The following is a 26,911-nucleotide window of genomic DNA, read 5'->3' on the forward strand; positions in this document are numbered from 1 at the left end:
TCTAGCCAACCCTCTAACGAAAGAGGAACAAAAAAAAAACAAGTAAGAATGCAACAGTCGAGTGTGCTCGCCTTTGAAATACCCGCTACCAAACAAAATTCGTGACTCTAGCTTTAAAATTAAGCTTGTTATTCGATTTTTGTCGATTTGTGGGGGCGGAAGTGGGCGTGGCAAAAATTTGAAACAAACTTGATCTGCGTGCAAACATAAAAAATGCTGACGAAAAAGAATTATAGCTCTATCTCTTAAAGTCTCTGAGATCTAGGTGTTCATATAGACGGACGGACAGATGGACAGACAGACATAGCTAGATCGTCTCAGTTGTTGACGCTGATCAAGAATATATATACTTTAAAGGGTCGGAGATGCCTCCTTCTACCTGTTACAAACATTTCCTGCCGGCACAAAGTTATAATACCCTTCTACCCTTTGGGTAGCGGGTATAAAAATAATGTATAGAAGCCGCTGCTGTGTCCCGTTTTGTGCCCTCGAGTGAAGTGGTCAAGTGAAAAGTTGAGTTCTGTTCTGTTCAGTTTTAGCACTTGTCCCTGGTCCTTTCTACCTCCGAAAGACTCTTCTCGATTGTTTTGCTGTCGATGCCGATGCCGATGCCTCTGCTCTGACATCATCATTTTAATCATCGCTAGACGCTTTTTGGGTGCCACACAACCACCAAGGGAATCTATCCAATGTCCAACTGTCCGATGTCCGATGTCCTGTCTCATGTGCGTGCCTAGTGTGCTGTCAATTCTTTTGCTGTTACTTTGCCGATAAGAGAAGCCAAGAGTCCACTTGAGTCCAGCATTCAGCATTCAGCATTCGGAATTGCTAAATTCGACATGCGACATGCACGCTACAAGATAATCACATTAAAAATAGTCGCCCCAAGTTTTCTTTTTTTTTTTTTTTTTTGACCACCCACATCAATATCAATCGAGTGACTGACCCCCAGATAAAGTCACCCAACTTCTGGCTTTATCTCTCGCTCTCTCTTGGAGAATATAGCTCTGCCACAAATATAAAGAATAATAATAATAATATTTGTGAATCAAAAACACACGCCCCCTTTGCAGCTCATTATTTCATTTAGGGCTTTTATTGTTTTTCGCATGCCATTAGTCAGTTTTGATTTACATGCGGAGAAAACGAAGCAGAGAGCGGCGGCAAACAATAAAAATAATAAAAACAACTGTCGCTCAACTTAATAAGAAAACAAGACACACAAATGAAAAACGAGAGAAAAAAAATAGAATGAAAAAAAAAAGAAAAGAAAAGGAAATGGAATGGAATGAAATGAAATGAACAAGTGTCCTTGTTCTTGTCCCTGTCCTCGCTTAGCTCCCCTTGAGTCCTGTCAAATGTGAGCAAGAAAATCATTCGAAATGACTGTAAAAACAATGAAATTAGGCCGACGACTGAGAAATCTAATTATTCATCCCCCTTGTTTTTGTTTTTTTTTTTCACTGCTTTCTGTTCTGTTTCGAAAACTCGCTCTGACGACCTGCTGCATTATTATTTGCTGTGTTTGACCAAAAATTTGACAGAGCCCCCGAAGGTATTCCATATATATATGTATATGGTAAATAAAAAATACTGTATATACTATATATAAAATACTATATGTGTAAGCTAGGGGACGACTTGCTGCAATTTCATTTGCTATGTTTAACCAAAGGCAGTATATAAAAAATACTATATATTATATATAGTATTGAGTGGCATCTAATGAGTGCCTTATAAGCTAGCTTCAATCTAAGTTCGATTAGTGCTGCAATTGATTTTTTACTAAATAATATTCTATTGAATGTTTTGTAAATTATATTCTATATATTGTTTTGTAAATTAGCCTCAAACTGAGCTCTATTCATGCTGCAATACAATTTGATTGCAATTCTTTTTTTCTGTCGACCTGCCGCAATTTCATTTTTATGTGTTTGACCAAAGGCAGCTCGTATATTATTTATTATTGAGTGCTTTATAAGCTTGTCTTCAGCTAAGCCTGACTCTTGTTGCATTTTTTAATATATGTAGTATATAGTAGTAGCTTCAACCTGTGTTCTATTCTGGCTGCAATTCAATTTATTTCCAATTATTTTTTGTCGCTTTGACGACCTGCTGCAATATTTTTTGGTATGCTTAACCAAAGGCTGTTCATATACATGTTGCATATATGGTATATAAAAAGTACTATTTGTTATATATAATATTAAGTGCCTTATAAGCTAGCTTCGGGCTAAGTTCGATTTTAACTGCAGTTGAATTCGTTTGTATATATTTGGTATATACAAAATACTATATATTATATATATTTAATAGTATTATGTGCTTTATGAGCTAACTTTAAGCTGCGTTCTATTCTGACTGCAATTTCACTTGTTTCAATATTATTGTAGTTTAAAACCTACTTTAATTTCAGTTGCTGTGTTTAAAGAAAATTAGTTCATATACAAATATAATATATTCAAAATACTATATATTATGTATAATATATAAACTAGCTTCAAGCTGAACTTCTTGCTGCAATTTGTATTTGGTATATATAGAATACTGTATAAAGTATTGAGTGCTTTATAAGCAAGATTGAAGCTGATTGCGATTCTTGACGCAATTTTTAGTTGGTTTTATATACTTAGTATATATAATATACTATTAAGTGCTTTATAAGCTTGCTTTAAAGCCTTAGATCGATTATTACTTATGGTATATATATAAAATACTATATATTACTAAGCGCTTTATAAGCAACCTTCAAGCTGACTAATATATTTTGTATATATAAAATACTATATATTATTGAGTGATTTATAAACTAGATTCAAGCAGATTTAGATACTTGCTACTATTGAGTGCTTTTCAACCTGAGCTTGATTTTTACTTTATAATCTCGCTTCAGGTTGATTTCTCTTCTCTTCTTTTTTTTTTGTTTTTGAAGTGCAGCTTGTTTACTTGTCAGCAGTTGAAACAGAATCAGAAATAGAAGCAGAAAAGTCGAGCGTCCGTGCCCCATTTGCCTTTGCCGTGCTGTTTGCCACTGAGCCGCGCATTCCGAAAGCGCCACATTAAGTAGCATGCCGCATGTGGCATGTGGCACTGAGCAGAGTAGTAGCACAGTGGGGAGCTCGCTGCTCACAGGTTTTTCGGACTTGCGACTTCGGACGTCGCGCCGCCCCCCAAACCGAAACCGAAACCGAAAGAAGAGCAGACGAGGTGCCGACGCCTTTTGATGCGACGCATGCGCTGGCTGCAAGTGCCCCCGCATGTGGCAAGTGTGCCGCAAAGGACTTCCCACTTTTGTCGGTGTGTGTGTGTGTCGGTTTTTGGTGCCCGCCTTTTTCATTTCCATTGGGAGGCGGCAACGTCGCTGTTGCTGCTGCTTGTGGCACCAACGCTTGCGCCTCTCGAGCGCCGCCCCATTCATTTGCCACGCCACACACAGAGCAGTCTATCTCTCTCGCTCTCGCTGGCTGTGCGGCAGCAACGAAGGTGCCTCTCTCTCTGTCTCTATTTCTTTCTCTCTCTCTCTCTCTCTTGCGCTATCTTGCTTGCACTCGATGTGTGTGTGAGGCACATAGAGGCAGCTCTTGTTGTACATAACGGCAAGTGCACATATATGCACCTCTTGCCCGCCTCCTTCCCCCTCTCCTATTCTCTCTCCCTCTCTCTTTCTGTCTCTCTCTCTCCCTCTCTCTCTCGCTCTCTCTTGGTAGAACATTACATAAAATACCTTTTTGCAATCCATCAAAGACGGCAAACGCAACCACTGACCTCTGCCACCTCCCTTCCCTTGCCCCTCGCCCCCTCCCTGTTGAGTGCTGCACAAATTGGAGGCGCCTCCTTCGCCTCCTCCTCCTCCTTCACCTCCGTCTCCTCTCCTGCTTCCATTGATATTGGCGCCTGCTTTTCAATAGCAATTAATTAATCTGCAATTTGGCAGCAGGATCGAGCTTAAAGCGCAGCTTAAAGCAGCCCCAAAAAGAATTCCCGTTGACCAGACACTGAAGAAGAAGAAGAATACGAAGAAGATGAAGAAGAAGAAGCAGAAGTGTGGCAGCCGCATTCGATGAAAAACAATTTTCAATTATGGCCTCAAGTTTTCAACCCGGCGAAAGTTCTCGCTGCCGAAAAACTTTTTGCGCGCGCGACTTTTACTTTAATTTCTCGCCAAAAAGCTTTCACTGTATGTGTGTGTGTGTTGTTGTTTGTTGTTTAGAGGATGAAGAGGAGGAGGGGCCTCTTAAAGTTTTTGGCTGGCGAGTTCATTGTCGTAGGGCAGGTGCAACGGCCTAAAACACACGGCGAGTGGCAACAAAATTCGAAGTCAGTTGAAGGGGAAGGGTTAGAGGGTTAAAGTAAGGGAGAGGGGCTAACATAAATTCAATCTATATCAAATTAATCGATTATACTACATACATAAAGTATGTAAACGAGGCGCATGTAACGCTGTCGGCATTGCGTTTCCGTTTCCGCAACAGGAAACCATTTCAACGCTCCGCTCGGGACAGCAAAGGGTTAAAGATTTATTAATAACCTGCACCCTTAACCTGGGCTGGGGACGGGGACCAACAAAATAAGGGAACGGAGCTCGCGACCTGGAGGATCAACAATCCAACAAACCCGTCGACGTCGACGTCGACGATTCGGGTGCTGCTGGTAACGAGCGGAACAAAACGTTCTTCCCCAAATCGTTAAGGGTGCAAAAAAAATCGTGAGGTTAGGGGCTTAAAGGGAGGCCTTCGCTTTTCGGCGTGGATCACTGATTTTTATAACGTGACAACACGCAAAGTCACAATAGACAGTTCGCTCGCTCTCTCTCTCTCTGTTTTTATACTCGCTACCCATAGGGTAGAAGGGTATTATAACTTTGTGTCGGCAGCAAATGTATGTAACAGGTAGAAGGAGGCATCTCCGAACCTATAAAGTATATATATTCTGATCAGCGTCAACAGCCGAGACGATCTTGCCATGTCCGTCTGTCCGTCTGTGTGTCTGTCTGTCTGTCCGTCCGTCTATATGAACATCTAGATCTCAGAGACTATAAGAGATAGAGCTATAATTCTTGTTCGACAGCATTTGTTATGTTTGCACCCAGATCAGGTTTGTTTCAAATTTTTGCCACGCCCACTTCCGCCCCCGCAAATCGATAAAAATCGTATAACAAGCGTTATTTTAAAGCTACAGTAGCGAATTTTGTTACATACAATTATAATTATAGTAGTTGTGATTCCTGAAAAGTTGGTTACGATCAGATAAAAATTGTTGAAGTTATTAAAGAAATACTTTTTTATGGGCAAAAACGTCCACTTACTAGAGGTCTTAGTTGCTTTAGCTGGCAATCTGGTATATTGAGCAGTATATGGTATATATATGGTACATCGATATACCAAATATACCATTTGGTATATTTTTAGTATTTTTGTAGTATATTTTGGTATATTTTAAGAATATTACCGCAATATTTTGCTTTTATTCAAAATGGGTAGCGGGTATCCCACAGTCAAGCACACTCGACTGTAGTTTTCTTACTTGTTTTCCTTCCGAATTGATTTGGTCGACAGTCGACAGGCAACCGTCAACAACCCGAACCCTTTGCTTTGTTTTCACCCCTCCCCTGCCTCCCTTGCCTACGTCTGAAGCTAACCTTCATGCGACTAACACAGAAATCAATGTATTTCATTAATGGCTAAATGTGTGCCGGCTCTAATAGGCTTTATTGCCCATTGTTATTATTAATATTGGCATGCAACAAGGTCGTCGTCGTCGTTGTCGTCGTTGTCTCTTCCTCCCTCTCTTAAACCCTCCCCCTTACCATATATGTATATATAGATAGTCAACCGTTTAGTCAGCTAGTCACGCTAATGCCAACAGCAGCAGCTGCAATTACAACCCAAAAAGAAATCAGCGAAAACAACCAAAAAAAAAAAAGGGCAACCGACAAAACATTCGCTGCTAATTCTGATGTGACAACATTTATTGAGCATGATTTACCGAGGCGACTGACTATATTGAAAATGTTGTTTTACAATCTCAGCAATTTTATTTCCCTTTTTCCTTGTTCTTTGTAGACTTCAATAAAATGCAGTTGAGTGATAAAGATTGAATGAGTTCTGGATTAAACCTTATTCAAATAATTTATATTTATAATACTTTTCTTTCTCCATCAATTAATGCAGTTAAATTATATAGAACACATGTAATTTGGTTTATTCTGTGTTTTATTGATGTAATACAAATTATATAAAGTAGTGCAATTTATTTGCATGTTGTGTTGAGTTCAGAACTTAAAAGAAACAGACTACTTAAAAGAAATTTCTTTTTAAAGTAGCAATATCCATTTCTAACAAGAACTTAAACGAATTTTCATAAAATACTATTCATTTTCTATAATTTTTATTTGTTTCTATATACATTCCACATTATTCTTAGTTCAGTTCTGAGCTGACTTACCTTAAACTTTCCACATTTCAAAACATACACAGAAAGCAAAAGCAAGTTCTTGCTCCCACTTAGTGTTTGTAAAATATTTTAAATAAGTTTTTAAAGCAGAATAATATTTTTCAAACTTAATCGCCTCAAATAAATCTAATGCATCAGTTTCAGAATCTGTTTCAAATTGAATTTCATATTTTGCAGAGTTCAAATTTAGCTCGAATATTATTTCATAATTTTCAGTAATCATTTGCAAAACTGAAAATTCAATTGACATTGTAGCAGAGCTAAGAAAAACATAGCTAAGCAGTTAAATATATTTATATTATGTAATAGAAAATTGCAATAGTTTAATGTATATTTTATATCGGAATAAATATTACTCAGCGACAAATGTCTAAACAAATCATAAAGAAAATAGTGAACATAATTTACTATTTAATATAATATTTATTAGTTTACTCTTTGAAGAGGTCAAAATTCATTAGAAATTGGCAGCTTAAATATCATAGTTTTAAATAGTTTGATTTTAAAAATCTCGTTTTGATGATTATATATTGATTTTCATTTTTATTAATGTAGAAATTTACATTGATGAACTATGATTTTTCATCTGAAATTATAATGTTTTTTTAATATATTGTTTGAAAGAACTTCATGTTATTGTGACTGAACTGATTTTTATGAGTTCTCAAGAGATCAAAATAAGTAAATATCAAATCATATAAAAGAATCACAAACTATTCAAAATCAATATTCGATTATTATTCATTAATATTAGGAATACGAATATGAATAGGTGAATAAAGGAATAGAGGAATAAAGGGACAGAGGAAAATATATATTTAATATTTAAAATACATAAAATTCTATCATTTTTATTTGTTTCTTATAGTATATTCTACATTATTCTTAGTTCAGTTCTGAGCTAACTTAACTTAACTTTGTGAATACTTAAGAGATTAAAATTCCAAAATATCAAAAATCATCTATAATTTTGAGTGAATGCAAACATTAGAAGTGAATTACATTTACTAGTGATGCGAATTGAATTGAAGTGATAATAATTGTCATATAAAAGAATCACAAACTATATTCGTAGGCATAGTTTTCTTCAATGTTGTAAATCTGTAATCAATATTCGATTATTATTCACAATTGTTATGCTTCGGAATCCATTTGGATTCACAAAGCAGCCAACAACAAATTGTTGTGTTGCGGCCTGAGAGACTCAATGGAGCGTGGAGTGTAAAAGCTGAAGATGGGGGAGGAGGAGGAGGAGAAAGGGAGAAGGGGAAGGGGGAGCGAGAGTGTGTTGTGTGCTGTCCAGGACTCGATTCGCTGCTCAGCGGGTGGCCCTGAAGAAGAAGCAGAAGAAGAAGAAGAATGTGTGCGCACTTAACAAACTCGTAAATAACCAGAACAATGCGAATGGCCAGCAGAGAAGAAGAAGAAGGCGACAGCGGGTCAACTACAAGACGGGAGGGGGAAGAGGCAACAACGGATGCTCAAAAAATTGAAGAAAATGCAAATTTTATTTTATTCTCGTTTCAGTTTTTTTTGTCGGCATTTTTTTTTGTGTATTTTTATTTTCATTTTAGAAAAGCAAACAAAATAATTCAATGCGTGACAATTTGGCGAGTGAGTGTGTGTGCATGTGTGTGTTGTGTGTGTGAGTGTTAGTATGTGCGTGTGTGCGTGTGTGTGACATTTTTTCTTGTGCTATTTTTATGGCCGGCTGACATTACGCCCGGAAATATTAACGCATGTGCGACGTCTCTCTCTCTCTTCCCCTCACTCTCACTCTCACTCTCTCCCTCTCTTCTCACTCACTCTCCCCTTCTCCCTCTCTCTGTGAACATTTGAATGTTTGAATACAAATTCAGTTTGCCATTTTGACACACATGAATGACCAGCAAGTGGACGTGGACATAAAAGGGGGCGAGGCAGGGGGGGCGGGGAGAGACTTTGTTGTCCACAGTCTGTTTGGAGTCAGGGTTGGGGGGAGACGGGTGAAAAACTTGGCCAACATGACGCCCGCAAAACGCAAAATTCCATTTCACAATCAGCTTTTTTTTGTTGGCAATACCCTTTAAACGAATGTGAAATAATCTGAGTACTATATTTTAAGGCAGCAAAAGAAAGCGAACTTAAGTCAAATATCCATTTTCATAATGCATAACTTCTGACTTTTTTATTTATAATTTCCAATATTATTAATTCGCGTTGTGATCAGACTTAAAGCAAAATCTTTGGATACATTTTTGGTAGTTTTTGGTATATTTTACAATTAATTTCGCAATGTTTTGTTTTTATTCAAACTGTGGAGCTCACTCGACAGTAGCTTTCTTATTTAATTTACTTAACTCCTCGAAGACCTAATTAAATTGCTATAACTTCAAGAATGATTGACATTTCAATAGAAATAATATGAAAATAATACGAATATTTAACGCATTTTTTAAATTAGAGATACAAATTTATGAAATAATGTGCAAAGTAAAAATAAAAGAAAAAACTAGGCTTCGTAAAAAAAAAATATTACAAAAAAATTAAAAATATGAATATTATTCTATTCTATTAAACTATGTCACTCATTACGTTTATTTAAATTCGCTGCAGAATGATGATGTCAAGCTATACTTTTGTTTTCCAATCTAAACAATGAATGTCTATAACTTTTACGTATACTTTACTCTCTTTTAATGTTTATTTATCTGTAAAAGTTAGATATAAATTAAAATTTACACTAATTTCTAATGGCACCCCAAAATATATTTTATTTATTCCAGCTCTGATCTAGACTTTTGGCTTATGGAGGAAATTGGAAAGATGATTGAAATTGGAATGTTTTAACCAACACAAGCTTTGTCGGATGTATGTGTAAGTAATGAATTTCTTTTTTATAAAGATTTTTTTGTTTTTTATACCCGCTACCCATAGGGTAGAAGGGTATTATAACTTTGTGCCGGCAGGAAATGTATGTAACAGGTAGAAGGAGGCATCTCCGACCCTATAAAGTATATATATTCTTGATCAGCGTCAACAGCCGAGACGATATAGCCATGTCCGTCTGTCCGTCTGTCCGTCTGTGTGTCTGTCCGTCTGTCCGTCCGTCCGTATGAAACACTGGATCTCAGAGACTATAAGAGATAGAGCTATAATTTTTTTTCGACAGCATTTGTTATGTTTGCACGCAGATCAAGTTTGTTTCAAATTTTTGCCACGCCCACTTCCGCCCCCGAAAATCAAAAAAATCGAATAACAAGTGTAATTTTAAAGCTAGAGTTACGAATTTTGGTATATACAATAATTACTATAGTAGTTATGATTCCTGAAAAATTTGTTGCGATTAGAAGAAAATTGTGGAAGTTATTAAAGAAATACTTTTGTATGGGCAAAAACGCCTACTTACTATGGGTCTGAGTTGCTTTGGCCGACAATCTGGTACATTGTGCCGTCTATGGTATATTTTGAATGGTGTACTATATCGATATACCAAATATACCATTTGGTATATTTTTAGTATTTTTTAGTATTTTCGGTATATTTTGAAAATGATACCGCAATATTTTGCCTTTATTAAAAATGGGTAGCGGGTATCTCACAGTCGAGCACACTCGACTGTAACTTTCTTACTTGTTTTTTATTTGTTATAATTAGCTTCGTTATTTAAGTATCGAACCAGTACAGCAAGAACAAAATAGTACTATAACAACACAGGTAAAAAAATGTTTCATATTAGTTTAAGGAGTTTCTATAAAGTAAATTTTACCTGTCTCTACAGCGTAACTCTTAGTCGTGCATGCTTCATTCGTTTGGCTTTTTTGCATATTCTTTTTTTTTTTGTTGATTGGCAAATGCTTTATGCGCGTATGAATAAAAATTCAGTGAACACACTTCGCATGTGTGTGTGTGTGTGTCCTGCGAGACAAAGCGTCGACTTCAAGTTGAAGTCCGAGTTGGAGTCCGAGTCCGAGTCCGTTTCAGAGTCGAGTCCGTGTGTCCTATGAAAATCAATCGCTTCGTTTTAGCGAACACATTTATTTTCATTTCGCTGAGATTCGTTGAAGGGAAGAGTTCAGGAGAGGGGAGGGAGGGAAAGCTGTATTCGCTACTTGATTTCAATATATTTATATATGTATTATTATTTGGATTGTGGCAGCCAAGTGGCAAGTGGGGAAGGGGCAAGTGGGGGGGGGGGGACACGCTGCGGGCGTGCGGACTTTTGTACCTTTTCATATTTGGCAAATTTGAGCATATTTTATCACCATTACCGAGCATCCTGACCCGCAGGCAAACACACACACACACACACATAAAGAGAGAGGTCCTTTAGATGGCCCCAGATATTGGCACCCAAGTAACCCGCATACATGCATATGTATGTGTGTGCTGAATGGAAAGGGGAGGAGGGAAGGAGAAAGGGAGTTGGGCACTTGGGAACGAGGTCGTTGTTTTGTTTTGCATCGCAACCCTTTTTTACGTCAACGTCGTCATCACACAGCAGCAGCAACAGCCAGGGACCCGCATCCAAGTAACACTCACACACACACACTTACACACACACTCTCGCACACACAGCAGCCACATCCAATCAAGCAACGAACTTTCAACTTGCCCCCGCATCCAAAAAAAAAAAAGCACGCCACTCGACTCTTTGCTGTGTGCCACTTAGGCAAATAAATAATAACGGACGGCCAAAAAATTTGTTTAAACAAACTGCAAAATTTATGAATATGTTGAAGTTTTTGGCAATACCAAAAAAAAAACCAGGAAAACGCAAATCAGAAGACGACGCGTTGCAAATGCAAAAGCAACACAACGAGACTTGAATACGCTAACTAGATATTGGGGATTTAATTGAGATAGGGTTTAGGAATTTATGAAATATAGAGAAATATTAAATTTATCATAGGAATAGGAAAAGGAATAGAAATAGAAATAGGAATAGGAATAGGAATAGGAATAGGAATAGGAATAGGAATAGGAATAGGAATAGAAATAGGAATAGGAATAGGAATAGGAATAGGAATAGGAATAGGAATAGGAATAGGAATAGGAATAGGAATAGGAATAGGAATAGGAATAGGAATAGGAATAGGAATAGGAATAGGAATAGGAATAGGAATAGGAATAGGAATAGGAATAGGAATAGGAATAGGAATAGGAATAGGAATAGGAATAGGAATAGGAATAGGAATATGAGGAATATGAATAGAGGAATATGAATAGAGCACTGGCGAATTCTTGGCAGCCTCCGACTTGGGCACATAGATATTGAAACTAAAAAAGGAAAGCACCAAAAAATCCCTTATCAAAATTTTTAGTTTTTATTTAAACAACAGTGAAATAGCTTTAAATATTTTTCAATATTAATTAGATATTTTCTAATAAACATTTTAAAATTAATACGTAATAATCTATATATTGAAGTTAAGGCGCATCAGTGAAATAGAAAAAATACAAAAGGCAACTTAAGTAGAGCAAAGTTATTCAAATATTAAATAACTTAAAAATGCTACTTAATATTTTTGAATAGCTAATTGAATTAAGGAGCAAAATGAACAAGTGAATTGTGTTGGCCCGAACAGGTGAGAGAACTATTCGTACATGTTGCTTGAAGACAAAACGAAAGGGAAAAGCAAGAGGGGGAGCAGGAAAAGGAAAAGGCAGCTCATTGATATTTATGACGTTCTGCGTTGGTCTGCGGTGTGACCAGGCAGCCGAAAAAAGTGCAGAAGAGAGGAAGGAGAATGCGAAGCAGTGAAAAATGGTAAAGAAAACGGAGGCGAGGCGTGGCGCTGATTGGGCAGCGGCATGTTGCAAGTTGCAGGTTGATTGATTGAGTGCCGCATGCCAGTTGACAAAAGGGGGCAACACACACACTCATACACACACACATACACTCTCAGAGATTCAAATTGCAACCCCCACTCGGAATATTAAAGTGCCGCCTTGAGGTGAAACAATGTCCAAGACAATCTGCCAGCTGAGCCAGCTAAGCAAACGAGTGCTTAGAGCCAAAGTACAACACAAGAAAAAAATAAACATAATAATCATAAAGAGGAAAAAATGAAATGCAAAGTATGAAGTGAAATGAAATAAAATAAAAGAAATGTGATTTCATAATGCAAATTGTGCAGGCCTGGGTATTAATGTCGAATGTCAAGCGAAATGAAGAGCGAGAGACGTCCAATTGTCGGTCGAACCCCTCGGCAGAAGAATATGGAATATGGAAATATGCCGTAAAGTAAAAATAAGAAAAATGCGGTATTTAATGTGAATTACACCACTGTGACCACAATGTGGCTCTGGACTCTCGTCTCTCGTCTCTCGTTGACTCGAGTCTCGATCATCGCACAAATGTAAATTTTCAATTTAAATGCAAATATCAATTTGTCAATGCTCTCACACTCAACACTCGACACTCGACTCGACTCGACTCTGATGCCCCACAAAATGTGAATGGAGAGTGAATGGAATCAGAGTGAAACTGAATGAATGAAGAACAAACCCAACGAGCTCGAGATGTGTCCAGCACATTTACAAAATCCTTGCATTTTAACTAGTCAGCCGTAGCCTTGGGCCAGTCTCAATCTCAATCCCAATCCCAATGCCAATTCCTTCCTCTCCTCTCTATGTCAAGCAGAGACAGAGACAGAGAAAGAGGCTGAGGCAGAGGCAGCTGCTTATTCCGATTCCCATGTGGCCATGACAGTCGTGGCATTTAGCCATCATCATAACGCCAGCTCAAGAACCACTCACTCTCTCTCACTCTGTCTCTTTCTCTCATTTGGTTTTCCTTTTCCAGCGTGTATACGCTTTTGTGTGACGAGCATTTTAGCTGTGACTTTGACTCGTTGCAATGCTATGTGAAGTGCAGCAATATATGTATAAGCGAATACATCGTAATAAGAGAATTAAGTACTCGATAGCGAGTGTAGCAATTAACGAGTAGATTGTATCTAGTAAACTGTAACGAGAAAAAGTGTAACGAGTAAAGTGTAACAAGTAAAGTATATCGAGTAAAGTAGAAGCGAGTAACTAAAGACACAATTAACAAAAGTAACTCGTTTATGAATGTATTGAGCAACAGTATTAAAGATTGGCAAGTGTAAAAATTAACGAGTAAAATGTAGCGAGTAGAGCACATCAAGTAGAAGCGAGTAGCTAAAGATGCAATTAGCAAAAGCAACTCGTGAGCGGTATTAACAACAAGGTGAAACAATTGACGACTAAAATGCAACGAGTAGAGCGCATCATATAATAAAAGCAAGTAACAAAAGTAATAATTAAAGTTTGTTATAAATTAATATTCCAATTAACGAGTAACAAGCATAAACGAGTAACTTAATTAACAAAAGTAATTCGTTGATGAGAGTACGAAAAGGTAGTAACGAGTAGTAGTGAAAAAGTAACAATTAAAACTTGTTATAAACGAGCAAAAATGAGGTTAAGTTACAATTAACAAGAGTAATTTCCTGATGAGGTTAAAATCTGAAACAATTGACAATTAAAATGTAACGAGTAGGGCGCAAAACTATTTTCTTTAATAACACAGGTAACAATTAGAAAAGGGAATTTGCTATCAATGAGAGTTTCCTTAAACGAGAAGAACGTAACGAGTAGAGTGTCAAATTAACAACGAGCAACAATAACAACAAGTACTAACGAGTAACATAAAACAACGAATAATAGTAATTTGACGAGTATTGAATATTGACACAGCATATTAGTATTAAGAAACGAGTAACGAATGCAAAGAGTAGCTATAAAAACAAGTGTTAACTAATGTAAGCCAATGTGTATGAAATTAACAAATGTGTCGAAAAATATATAATATTCCACTTCAAATTCAAAATAGAGGCCAAGAAGCGAGTAGGAAAGTAACGAGTATAATACATCGAATTGCAGTTAATGTTAAGAATGTCAACCTTCAAAAGTCGAACTGTATTTCAGCAATTTGAATTTCTCTACGCATCTGCAACTTGTTGCTGACTCCTGGAAAGAGTATTAAGCTGTCGTTGTGTTCGAGACTCGCTCGTTTATCTTATTTGTTTGCTGAACAAACGGCGCTGATTTTATGCGTTTTCCTGTTGATGTAGCGTTCGTCGCTGCTGCTGCTGCTGTCGCTCGAGTTGTTGTGCCTAATTAGGAATTCACATCATTTTTTATTTGGGTTAAAATTATTCAAAAGTGGCAAAGCATTTCAAGGACCGTTCCCAGCTGCGTCTTCAAGACTTTGCTTTTTTATATCATTTTTTTATACACGAAATTTCTTCATTTTCTACTTGTTTTTCTTTCATTTTATGTACTTTTTTTTGAGGTGGTTCAGTGGGTTAGAAGTGGAAACGTGTTGTAACTAAATCTGCGTGCGGTTGAAACAGTTACGGGAGCTGCAGTAGCTGACCAGAAGAGGAGAGCAGAGAAGGGGAGTGAACAGCTCGTTAAATGAATGTGGGATGGGGGAGAAAAAAGCGAGAAAATAGGTGGAAAATTAAACATATTAAAAGTTTTTACACCTTTGATGATGAATTTTTGTGAGGCGGTTGCGCGCTGCAGCAGCAACCCTTTTTCGATGGGTTGCCACCCACCCATCATCCACTCGCACTTAACAAACTGTCGCGGTTGCCCGGGTTGCCTGAAAGTAATAAAAATGCAATTACACGACTCGCTCTCGTCCTTAAGGATACGGATGCGGATGTGGCGTTGTCTCCTGTCTCCCGTCTCCCGTCTTCATCTCCTTCTCCTTCTCCTGACTGTGGCTGGCCGGAGAGTGGCCTCCAATTTGATTCACTTCATCAGCAAGTAAACCGACGCATTAAAAAATATTCACGTTCAACTTCAGCTGCATGCAAAATGAGGCGAAGTAATAAAAAAATAAAAACGCCAAGTCCTTAAACAACAACAAAAAGGTGCACACACACAACTTGGACTCTATCCAAAAAAGCAGCAGCAACAAAAAACAAAAAAAAACAGCGAGAGAGAAACGAGAAAGAGTTGCCGTTAATGAAATGCGCTAAAAGGGTTTAGCCTGACCTCAAAGTCAGCTCCAACCTCAACTTTAACTTCCACTGGCAACCAAAAAGGACATGTGAGACGACGGCAGCAGCTTGAACCAAGCTGAGTTGAGCTGCTGAGCTGTTGAGCTGTCAACAGGTTAAACAACTGCCACTGCAATGACCAGTCAGCCAGCCACTTGGCCGAGGACCCAACGACAACATTTGCATTTCAAACAACGATTAAAAGCAACGACAAGCAAGAGTGAGAAGCGACACACAGAAAAAGAGACTCTGGCTTACTATGCGTATACTCTATATCGCGTGTCAACCGAAGAGTAGCAACTGAAATAAACAAACAGACAAAAAACTGACAAAATGTATTTATAAGCAAATACAAAATCACATGCAAAAAATAGCAAAACATAAACAATAGAAATTTAATTGCAATTTGAATATATTTTCATTTTATTAAAACATATAACTAGTTAACTATTTACATAATTCTTTTACAATATTTATTAATTTATTTCAAACATTTCCCATTCCAGATTAACAACATTTCATCATTCCCGATTCGTCAGGCAACAATCACATTACAATATTCAATGGCTCAATTGAATTCCTATTTGTATTTATATTTGTATTTGTATTATACATTATATTTCATAAAATAAATAAACTATAAAAAAAATTTAATTTTAATGGATTTACTTATCTGTCAGCTACTCAAATTCTAAATTTAAAATTGGCGCCGTAAGTTCGCTAAAGTTTAAAAAATGTGTAGCATACTTTGAGGATGCAATTAGCAAATTTCAAAGATAAGCGCGCTGCAGCCATTGCAAAATATGATCAATTTTTATTGCATACTTTGGGGGTGATCCAATTCAAAGCGACATTGTGAAAACGATCAATAGATGGCGCCACTCCACTTGCTGTGCATCTGCTTGCTGCTCATTTCTGTTCGCCTGGTATTTCACCTGCTGACTTGGTACTTTTTGACGGCCGACGGTGGCATCGAGAGGCCAACAACAACAGCCTCAATAGTTGTTGTAGTTGTTGCTTTAACTACTGATGCTGTAGATGTTGTTGTAACGGATTTCTTTTTTGGTCGGTAACATTCAAATTTCAAATTTGCGCTCAATTAAAAAAAAATGTTGCATACTTTGAGGGTGCAAAGAGGACATTTTTTAGAAAACATGCTATATCTCAGCCATATCCTGTCACATTTTCAAAGGACACATATTTTCAGGATCACGAGGATCAACTCTATCGATTGGCATTTAACACTTGTGATTTTTCCGTTCCGTTGGCAAAATGAAAAATGCGTAAATTAGAAATTCAAGGATAACTCAGGAACTACAAGGACGATCAGGATCAAAGTTGGCAGGATAATAGTCCTGTCGAATACCCTTCGATTGACACAGGACTCGCCAGGATCAAAAATGATATGGCCGATATATACGCTATTTTCAGTAAACATTTTATCTAAGGTCCTGTAAGGACATTCGTCCTTACCAATCAGTTTGTCTTTATGAAAGCAATCCTTACGTCAAAGGACATCACGATCGTCCTTTAAATTGTTGAAATACTATAGATTTTTGCAATTTTTGCCTGTGTTTGTGTCTGTGTGTGTGTATGTTGTGTGCGCTGCGAACTCCAATTTTGGACATCCAGCGATCTAAAGTACCAGGCGAACAGAATCAGCAGCAAGCAGACGGTGATTAAAGCGACCGGTAAAATTTGAATTTGCCAATTTAAATTTGACATTTTTGCGGCAAATCGTAAAACTTTAACTGCTTTTGAGTCCGTGGACCGATTTGGATGATCGATAGCTCGTTGAAGTCACAATTATCTGGTCTATTGATTTCGATATATCGATATCGATTAGCATATGGGCAATTCTCTGATGTCGAATGCGACATTTGTACGCATTCAAACTGAAAAAAAACATGTGCCAAGACATTATTTTAATTTTGTAAAAATTGAAACTTATAGCTCTCGGTTAGCACTATAATTGGTGCTAAGATGGATTTTGGGCAATTGTTCGTTTTCAAGAAAATTGCAAAAATGTTGCGAATTCGCACGCGACAACAACAGAAGTTACTTTTTCAAAAACCAGTTCAAGCACTAATTTCAGCGAAACGTGATGAAAGATTTAAATGCAATTAATTTTAATGTATTATGCATAAATTTATCTAAATAGTGTATTTGGTTTGACTTAAAAATATTAAGTTGTTTTTTTTTAAATTAAATTTTAATCACTGTCGCACGCGACATGTCGCACGCGACATTTTTTCCATCATACTTTTTATGCTGTTTTTTTTTACTTTTTAAGTTCATTTGAAGAGCATATGAAGCATTTTCGTAGTTTTTTAATATATTCAATATATATTTTTATTTTCAACTGAAATTTCATACTTTAAAAAATAACTTTAATAAAGGTAAACAAAACGTAATATATTCATATCATGTACATTAGAAACATAATTACCTATCTTAAATTACATCATTAATGTCAAAACATTTTTTTTTATGAATATACTGTTCTAGTAGATTTCGTTTGTTGGCCATTTCAGCCAAACAAATTCATTTGGTTTATACCCGGTATACTATGCACATTCATTCTATCATTGTTTATAATGACAAAGTCTCAATTGGCGCTTATGACATGAAATTTATATTGTTTTTTGCACATAAAAACAGTATGCATCATCTATATTAAAAAAAAAATAATTTAACGAAAAAAAAAAAAAAATTTTTTTTTGCCATGTCGCACGCGACAAACTTTCAAAAATTCTTAAAAATTAAATTGTGCTTATATTCATCCAAATTTTATTTTATTATATTTGGTAACAAAATATGTGTTTGGACACAAATTTGCATGCTCAATGGACAAAAACTATAGATGCACTCATAACAAATGCTGTTTTTCACTGTCGCACGCGACAAAAATAGAAGCTGATTAGCTGAAAAGAAATTTACCGTTATTAGCTATTGCATCATTTCTTTTATATATTTTGTATATTCCTTGGATATTAAACAAGATATTAAACTAAGGGTATCAATGCATACTGACTCCCTTTAAGGAAATGAATCAAAACAAAACTTGCAGTAGAAATGTTCAAAACAGAACTTTTGCTCATCTTCGACTTTGCATTGAAATTTTTCAAAATGTGTTATGAGTAAATGGAAAAATCGTTTATATTAGTTAAATGTAATATTTTCCCTATAAACAAATGTGAAGAAAACATGCTTTTATAGATATGATATCGATAAACGATAAATTTACAAAGTATAAATTGTAAATAACTTGTGGCTCTATTGCCTGATCGCTGACATTTGCAACTCAATTTAATTCAAAAACATGTTTTGCTGTTTAATATCGATAACTACATGCTTAATAGTTACATACTTAAAGTAAAGTTAAAATAAACCATTTAAATGATTAATAACTAATTTTATCATGTTCGTCGCTCCTTTATAAACGGTCTTCAGTCGCATTGTGTTTCTTCTGTGTTTGAAGAGAGATAATGTGATGCATCATCTCAAATTATTCCAGTAACTGAAAAGAAAGAACATCGAAAGAAATGTATTTATTTATTTTATTTAAAAAGGTTAAATATTATTAAAATTAATACTAACATTATTACTAAAACACTGGCTGCAAAGGACTTCAGTTCCGAAAAGAAATGGAATAATGACAGTTCTTAATTTGAAAAATAGAAAAAGAAATTGCCGCCCCCTAATAAGCGGACACGTATCACTCGCTATAGGCAACATGCTTGCCGCTGTCACTCAGCGAGTTTTTGAGACTGACGTGAAATGGAAATAATTACACAAATGTTATGCAACAGCTTTCGCTTTTCACATTTGGACAAATTAACACACAATTTTTTTTTCTGCCCCGCAGATTGAGAATAAGAGGTGGACGCGGAGGTGCTCTTGCACCCCTCGTCACCCCTTGTCACACATCGTGGCCCATATCCTGGCCCATATCCTGGCTCATATCCTGGCCACTTCGTTATATCCTTCGCGCTATTCGCGGTCGCGTTTCACGTTCATGTCGCCAGCGTTTGACTTCCGCTTGACATTGTTTGATTGTCGTTTAATTGAATTTAATTAGCATGAGGCGCGGCAAGGACGAATTTTTCTCTCTTTTTTTTCTGTTTCTTTTTGTCATTACGTGTTTTTTTTTCTGTATTTTTTTTGTGCGTTGTCGATTGTTATGTGACTTTTTGGAGCGGGGTCTGGTCAGTTGCTGCTTAGTTATTAATGGCGTTTTAACTTTTATGACTGTGTTTTTTTCGTTCACTGACAACAACTGCGTTGTGACCGCGATACGCCGAGCATAATTTGGAGCTCACGAGTAAGCGATGATACCCTGTAAAATCAAGCAAGGATATGCCTAACTTAAGCTCCTTTTGGGCACAAACTAATTCTAATTACTAATTTAAAAAAAAAACATATGTTGCATACTCTTTTACGAAAATACAACACATTTGTAAAGCAGTTCTTGCTTTCTCATTGCAACAAATATTATTTACGAACCACATTCAATGTGCTAGCTTTTTATTCTGTAGTTTCTTGGCATGGTAAATGTGTCTCTATACTTAGTATTTTCTTGTGATTAAAATGTTTCTTTAAAATGAGTTTTAATTTCTAGGAACAAAATATCATTCTCTTTCTATAGATTTCTGTTTTAATTTCTTGTGATATTTAGTATTGATATTTTTCTATACTTTGCGTACACGTACGTAATGTGTAATCATTTAATAATGTAATTCTTTCCATTATTTGATTTCAACTGAATGTCCTTGTCAATCAATATTTTCTATCTATCGCTAGCGATCTCAATCTATTTCTTTTTTTCCTCTATAGTCACTCTTAACTCTGTAAATTTTTCCTCTTTTCCCCTCTTTTGCTGTTTCTAATCTTAATCACAGTGTTTATAATTATAATGGTTCTAATTAACATAAATATTAATTTAATTTCTCAATATTTCTCTTTTTCCTATTTACTTTTGTTTCTATATATAATATTTTCTTTTCTTTCATCTATTCCTTATACTCTCTTGGTTGGTGTTAATACTTATGTAACCGAATATTAGTATATTAGCATATTGGTATATTAGTATATTGGTATATTGGTATATTGGTATATTAGTATATAAGTATATCAGCATATTGGTATATTAGTATATTGGTATATTAGCATATCGGTATATTAGTATATTGGTATATTAGTATATTGGTATATTAGTATATTGCTATATTAGCATATCGGTATATTAGTATATTGGTATATTAGTATATCGGTATTTTGGTATATTAGCGTATTTATATATTAGTATATCGGTATATTGGTATATAAGTATATTGGTATATTAGCATATCGGTATATTAGTATATTGGTTTATTAGTATATTGGTATATTAGTATATTGGTATATTAGCATATCGGTATATTAGTATAATGGTATATTAGTGGATTGGTATATTAGCATATCGGTATATTAGTGTATTGGTATATTAGCATATCGGTACATTAGTATATTAGTATATAAGTATATCAGCATATTGGTATATTAGTATATTGGTTTATTAGTATATCAGTATATTTGTATATTACTGTATAATTATCTCATTATATTATTATTTGAGCATTCTATTATATTATATAATACAAGCATTTTCAATTTGAATACTAAAAATGTCTACAGGGTATGCTGGCGTCGAGCACAGTTTGCAGCTCTCATATATTTTTCCTATTTGTGGCTTTTTTCACATTTCTGTGATAACTTTTTTGTTCCCTCCCGTTGCATAAGTGGACGCTTAGTAAACCTTCAATTTACATTTGTTTCGTCGCTGGGAAAGCGCTGCGGTTTGTTGCTGCCTCTGACTCTGTTGCCACAACCAAGCTGCAACCCCCCACCTCCCGTTTCCATTCCCCCTTTCCCCTCTTCACTCGTCAATCAACTCATGATGAGTCCACTTAATGCTGAAGTGCAATCGAGGCTTCAATCGAGCCTCAGCAAATGCAATCTCTGACTTCAACTCCAACTCTGACTCTATAGATGCCTCAATTTATATGCTTGCAACTTGTGGCAGGTGCGTGAGTTGTGTTTGCATTGCATATTTACAGCGATTAGCGATTTAAGTTTGCATTTAAATGCAGCAACTTGAGTCGCAAGTTCGATTTGTGCCTCGATTTACGCTTGCCACGCAATTTTCTTGTTAGCCAACTCTTCGAGTATGTGTGTGAGTGTGTGTGTGTGTGAGTGTGTGTGCCACTCCTCGGGCAGTTGATACTTGCCACTTGCTGTTGTAGTTGCCACTTGGCACCTTGGTGACTTAACCGCACAGCGAACGCACTAAATGAAGCTTGGCACGCACCAACAACAACTACAAATGTGTGTATGTGTGTGTATGTGCGTGTGTGTGTGTGTGTGGGTGAGTGTGTGAGTGCGCGAACGGTGTTTAAGTTTTAATTGCTGGCAATTAAAAGTACATAGATACACGCAGATATGCATACGCCACGCACACAGCGCGAGAGAGAGGGAGAGGGAGAGGGAGATAAGGAGTGGGAGGAAGAGGAAGACAGACAGCGAGTGTGGCTGATAGATTAATAAACAGACCTCGAGAGCTGCAAGTGAGTAAAGACGCGATACAAGCAAAGAGTGCATTAGTTAAGCACAGACCAAGAGACAAATGAGAGCGAGGAAGAAAGGCAGCGATGAAGAAAGATAGGGAGAGAGAAACGGGGAGAAAGAGAGGAAAGAGTCAGAGAAAGCAAAAACATTGAATCGAAAATATATTTAATGTAGATACTTCAAAAGTAGTTCTCCACTTTTCACCTCAACACTCTGTTTTTCACATTTAATTATTATCGCATTATTAAAAAAAAAGAAAATGTTTCATTAACAAATATCGATTTATGTATATATCTAGTATATACCAAATATACCATATATTAGCTATATCCAATACATCATGAATACAATATATGAATCTGGTATCCCAAATTAACCAAATATCTGGTATACTAAATCTCCAAATATCAAACATACTATATATACAACCAATCTGGTATAAGCCACATATCTGATATATAACAAATATACCATATATCTAATATACTTGAAAAATAAAATATTACCATATATTTGGTACATAAAATATACCATATACCATAAGTCTGGTATATCAAATATACCATAAATACCATACTTCTGGTATATACCATATCTCTATTATGGTATATTTGGTATATAAAATATACCATATATACCATAAGTCTGGTATATCAAATACGCCATAAATACCATACTTCTGGTATAAACCATATCTCTATAATGGTATATTTGGTATATTTGGTTTATAAAATATACCATAAAATATACCACATATATCATATACACCATAAATACCATACTTCTGGTATATACCATATCTCTATAATGGTATATTTGGTATATAAAATATACCATAAAATATACCACATATATCAAATACACCATAATTACCATAATTCTGGTATATACCATATCTCTATAATTGTATGGAATCCTATTCACAAATCTCCATTTTCTCAGCATTTTCATTTATAAGCATATGCATGTTATTATGATGAGCCACACTTAAGATTATTCAAATAAAACATTCTAAATAGGAAATTAAATTACGTTCACTTTTGATAATGCAACATTGGTTGCTATGCTTTATGTTATACTCAATCTAGTAGCATAAAGCTAAGTTTGCCACAAAATGAGAGAAAAGCTAAGAAAAAGGCAATGAAAATGAATTTAGAAGTTTAGCGATTAAAGTGTTGTTAAATTAATGATAAGTAAATGCATATGAATGATGGCTATGACAGAAGAAAGTGAGGAAGAACTAACTGGGAGAGAGCAAGAGAGAATGAGAAAGGGACAGAGATAAAGATAGAGAGAAAGAGCAAGAGATAGAGACTTTGTGTCGCGTTAATCGAATGCGAATGTTTTTTGGGCACATGAAGTGTTGTGTTAATGTGTTTGTCGTCCGTTGTGTAATTAAAGCACAGCCTTGAACTAAATATTGAAGATGCTCCCCAAAGGGAAGCTCAGCAGAGAGAGAGAGAGGGGCGGGGGAAAAGCGGAAGGGGAAGTTGCGAGTTGAGAGAGTTCAGAGAGCTTGCCACAAGTTGTATTAAAAATTGTGTGTTGCATAAAGTGCGGCGGCAACTTTGGCTACAACACTTTCACACTTTTGAGGCTGATTAAAACGCTGGCGAGACCGAAAGAGACAACGAGAGTGTGGGAGAGAGAGAGAGAGCGAGAGAGGGGGAAGCAAAGTTTTTGGGCAAAAAGCAAAAGGCTTTAACACACAGCGAGAAAGAGAACGCGCCGCATTGCAAAAGCCAAACAAAGTTTTTGTCCTTGAAAAACTGAGCAACTGAGTAGGAGTAGGGGGAGGGGCAGAAGTGTTAAGGGGGAAGTAGAAAGACGCAAGACGAAAGAAGAAGAAGAAGCAGAAGCAACCTATGGTAAAGTCTAGTGTCTAGTCTGGCAAAAAGTATTTTTGTGCCTTTTGCATTTCGCATAAAAATGCGTTTGCTAATTTCATAAAGTGTGTGGCGGGGAGGGGGAGGGGGGTTGAGAGGTGGCAAACTAATTGCAAAGCAACAGGAGAGAGAGAGAGAATGGGGAGGGAGATAGAGATAGAGACAGAAAGAAAGAGAGAGACAGGAACAGAGTCTCATTAGCTTTGCTTCAGTTAATGCCAAAAGTGAACGCCAGCTGCCGGAATGCTGCTGCTGACTGCACTCTGCAATCCCCCCGCTTTCCCTACCCCTCTCTACACTCCCCTCTCCCCTATCACCACTCCTAACCCTTCCCTTTGTGTGTCTGGCATCGCAACAGTCGCAATCGCAGTCGCAGTCTCGCTGCGTGCGCGTTAATCATCATCGTATACGCGTAATTACAGAGTCAGCACTGAATTCACTCACCCCTTTGTAACCACTCGGTGACTCTGACTCTGGCTGTAAGCCTCGACGAATGGCAACAGGAATATTAAAAAGACTTTGCTCGCCACCGTCGACGACGACGTCGAAGGAGTTGAGACGCTGAAAGTCGCGACAACTTCTGCCTAAGAACGAGAAAGTCAGGCAGAGGGAGAGAGAGAGAGGGGGATAGAGAGGAAAAGGGAGAGAGGAAGGTAGTGCAGTGGCAGCTTTCTGTGCTGTGCAGCAACCACAAATGCCGCTTTTGTGGCCTGACTTTTGAATGAACTCCTTTTCTGACGCTTCTCTCTCTTTCTCTTACTTTGTCTCTCTCTTTCCCCCTCTCTCTATCTCTCTCTCTCTCTCTCTTTCTTTTTAACTCTCCTCTCTCAATGTTGTCCTGACCACGCACATTCTTATTATTAACACCAACAATCACAACACGATTTTAGTTCGCTTTTCTTTCGCTTTTCTTTCCGGCTTCACACACAATTTTACTCAGCTTTTCTCTAGCTCTACCTCTAGCTCTTCCTCTTGCTCTTCTTCTTTCTCTTTGCACTGAGACAACTTTATTTACAGCGCCGTAAAATACACACAAATTCATTTATGTTTTCTTTTTAAATTTGTGAACAAAACAAAGCGACCACAAAGACAACAACGACAAATTTAAAAAGGCAAAAGATAAGTCGTCAAATTTATGCAAAATTCATTTTATAATTTAAGACTGTGAATATTTGCGGAATATTTACCACTAAATTCTAGCTCAATTTAAATGATTTAACAGCCAATTTCTAGGAAGCTAATTAAACTATTATTTTAATACTTTATGACATATTTTTAATGACATGTATTTAATAACAAAGTTAATTTATTCACACTTGTACACAGAATGAAAAAACGTGCTAAAATCAAGAATAAAATCTTGAATTAAGATTAACTATATAATATGTCAAAATTCAACCTAAAAGGTTTATTCTTAAATCAAGATTTGCAATCTACTTTTCAATCTAGAATGAAACATTCTTCAATCAAGATTTTCAACTCAAAAACACATTTAGCATACAAATCTTGATTTAAGATTGTTTCAACCTAAAAATCTTATTTAAAAGATTGTTCTTTTTAAGATCGAATAAATCTTAAATCGAGATTTATTCTATCCTGACATTTTCTCTCTTCATAGTTTAGTGAATTTTCTGCGAAATTTATCAATTTAATTTCAATTATTACTGACAAGCATAAAAATAATAAAACTTATTTTATTATTACTTTTCAGAGCATTCACAGCGGGTGAAAGTTTAATAATAAAATTAACAAAAAGTGTAAAATATTTATAAACGAGAAGCAAATATTGACAAACACAAACACTAAAGTAGATTTTCAGTCACTTTTTTGTCATTGTTAATACAAATTGCAGGTGAGCAAAAAAATTAGCATAATTTAATCACTTCCATTTAATTACTTAATCATAGCATACTTTTAAGCGCTAATATTCTGTGAACCTGTTTTGGGCAGAATTCAAGTGCGAATACTTCAGAGTATAAAGCCAAATATACTGAAATATACCAAAGGCTATGTTTGGTATATCAATATACAAAGTGAATATAAAAAAAATATATATATATTCCGGATATATCGATATACCAAATTAATATATCAAAAAGAACCAAATTATACCAAAAAATCATATTCGGTATATCGATATACCAAAATAATACTAAAACATACCAAAGATTATATTGAATATATAGATATATATATTATATTGAATATATTGATATATACATATATATATATATTAAATATATAGATATACCAAATTAATAAACCAAAAGTGTATTTGATATATTAATATACCAAAAAACCCCAAATTACACCGAATGCTATATTTGATATATCGATATACCAAATTAATATACCAACAAAAGCACTCAATTATACCAAATGCTATATTTTATGTATCGATATACCAAATTAATATACTAAAAGAATACTAAAATATGCCAAAGGCTATAATTGGTATATCGATGTACTATAACGTTTCAAATATACCATTTACAATTATTTCTTATATAACTTCTATGTGCAATTATTCTGTGCTCATAATCAAATTTTAAGAAAGATCTAAGAACTAGCAATGGAAATGTAGCTAGAGCTCAGAATATACCAGATGGTTAAACCAAAGAGAAAACTTAGACACTCCAATCAATTTATGAGGTCTGTCTGCTGCATACATTTCAGCTGGAGACACAAAGTTATAATAGGGTAGAACCCAATAATATAAAAAGTGTTTTAAATACTCATTTAAACCCTGTAGTTATTTTTGTGTGTTAGTTGTTGCAGCTATTGTGCTGCACTTGGATTGAATAATGGCGCAGTAGTCGAATGCTAATCTCTTGACACATTCAACAATTCAATGAAGCCTGAAAGTGTCAAGCGACGAAGAGAGAGAGAGAGAGAGAGAGAGCAGGAGTTGATAAAGTCGAGTGAAGTGGGAGAGAGTGAAGCAAA

At 35.9% G+C, this 26,911-nt stretch overlaps 1 protein-coding gene and 1 long non-coding RNA gene across 2 annotated transcripts in view; one reads left to right on the plus strand and one right to left on the minus strand.

Annotated features, from left to right (window-relative positions):
* Positions 1 to 26,911, plus strand: part of LOC117570438 (putative uncharacterized protein DDB_G0291608) — a 65,480-nt gene that overhangs the window by 9,806 nt on the left and 28,763 nt on the right. The window contains exon 3 of the mRNA XM_052008826.1: positions 9,219 to 9,309. Coding sequence (XP_051864786.1) covers positions 9,306 to 9,309 — 4 coding nt within the window. The 5' untranslated portion in view covers positions 9,219 to 9,305. The remainder of the gene's footprint in view (positions 1 to 9,218; positions 9,310 to 26,911) is intronic.
* The window catches only part of LOC127565014 (uncharacterized), a 56,371-nt gene continuing 48,360 nt past the window's right edge, over positions 18,901 to 26,911 (minus strand). Inside the window, exon 4 of the long non-coding RNA XR_007954402.1 lies at positions 18,901 to 18,993. This is a non-coding gene — a long non-coding RNA (uncharacterized LOC127565014). The remainder of the gene's footprint in view (positions 18,994 to 26,911) is intronic.

This window comes from Drosophila albomicans, chromosome X, assembly GCF_009650485.2.
Source record: "Drosophila albomicans strain 15112-1751.03 chromosome X, ASM965048v2, whole genome shotgun sequence".
In the NCBI taxonomy this organism is placed as follows: domain Eukaryota; kingdom Metazoa; phylum Arthropoda; class Insecta; order Diptera; family Drosophilidae; genus Drosophila; species Drosophila albomicans.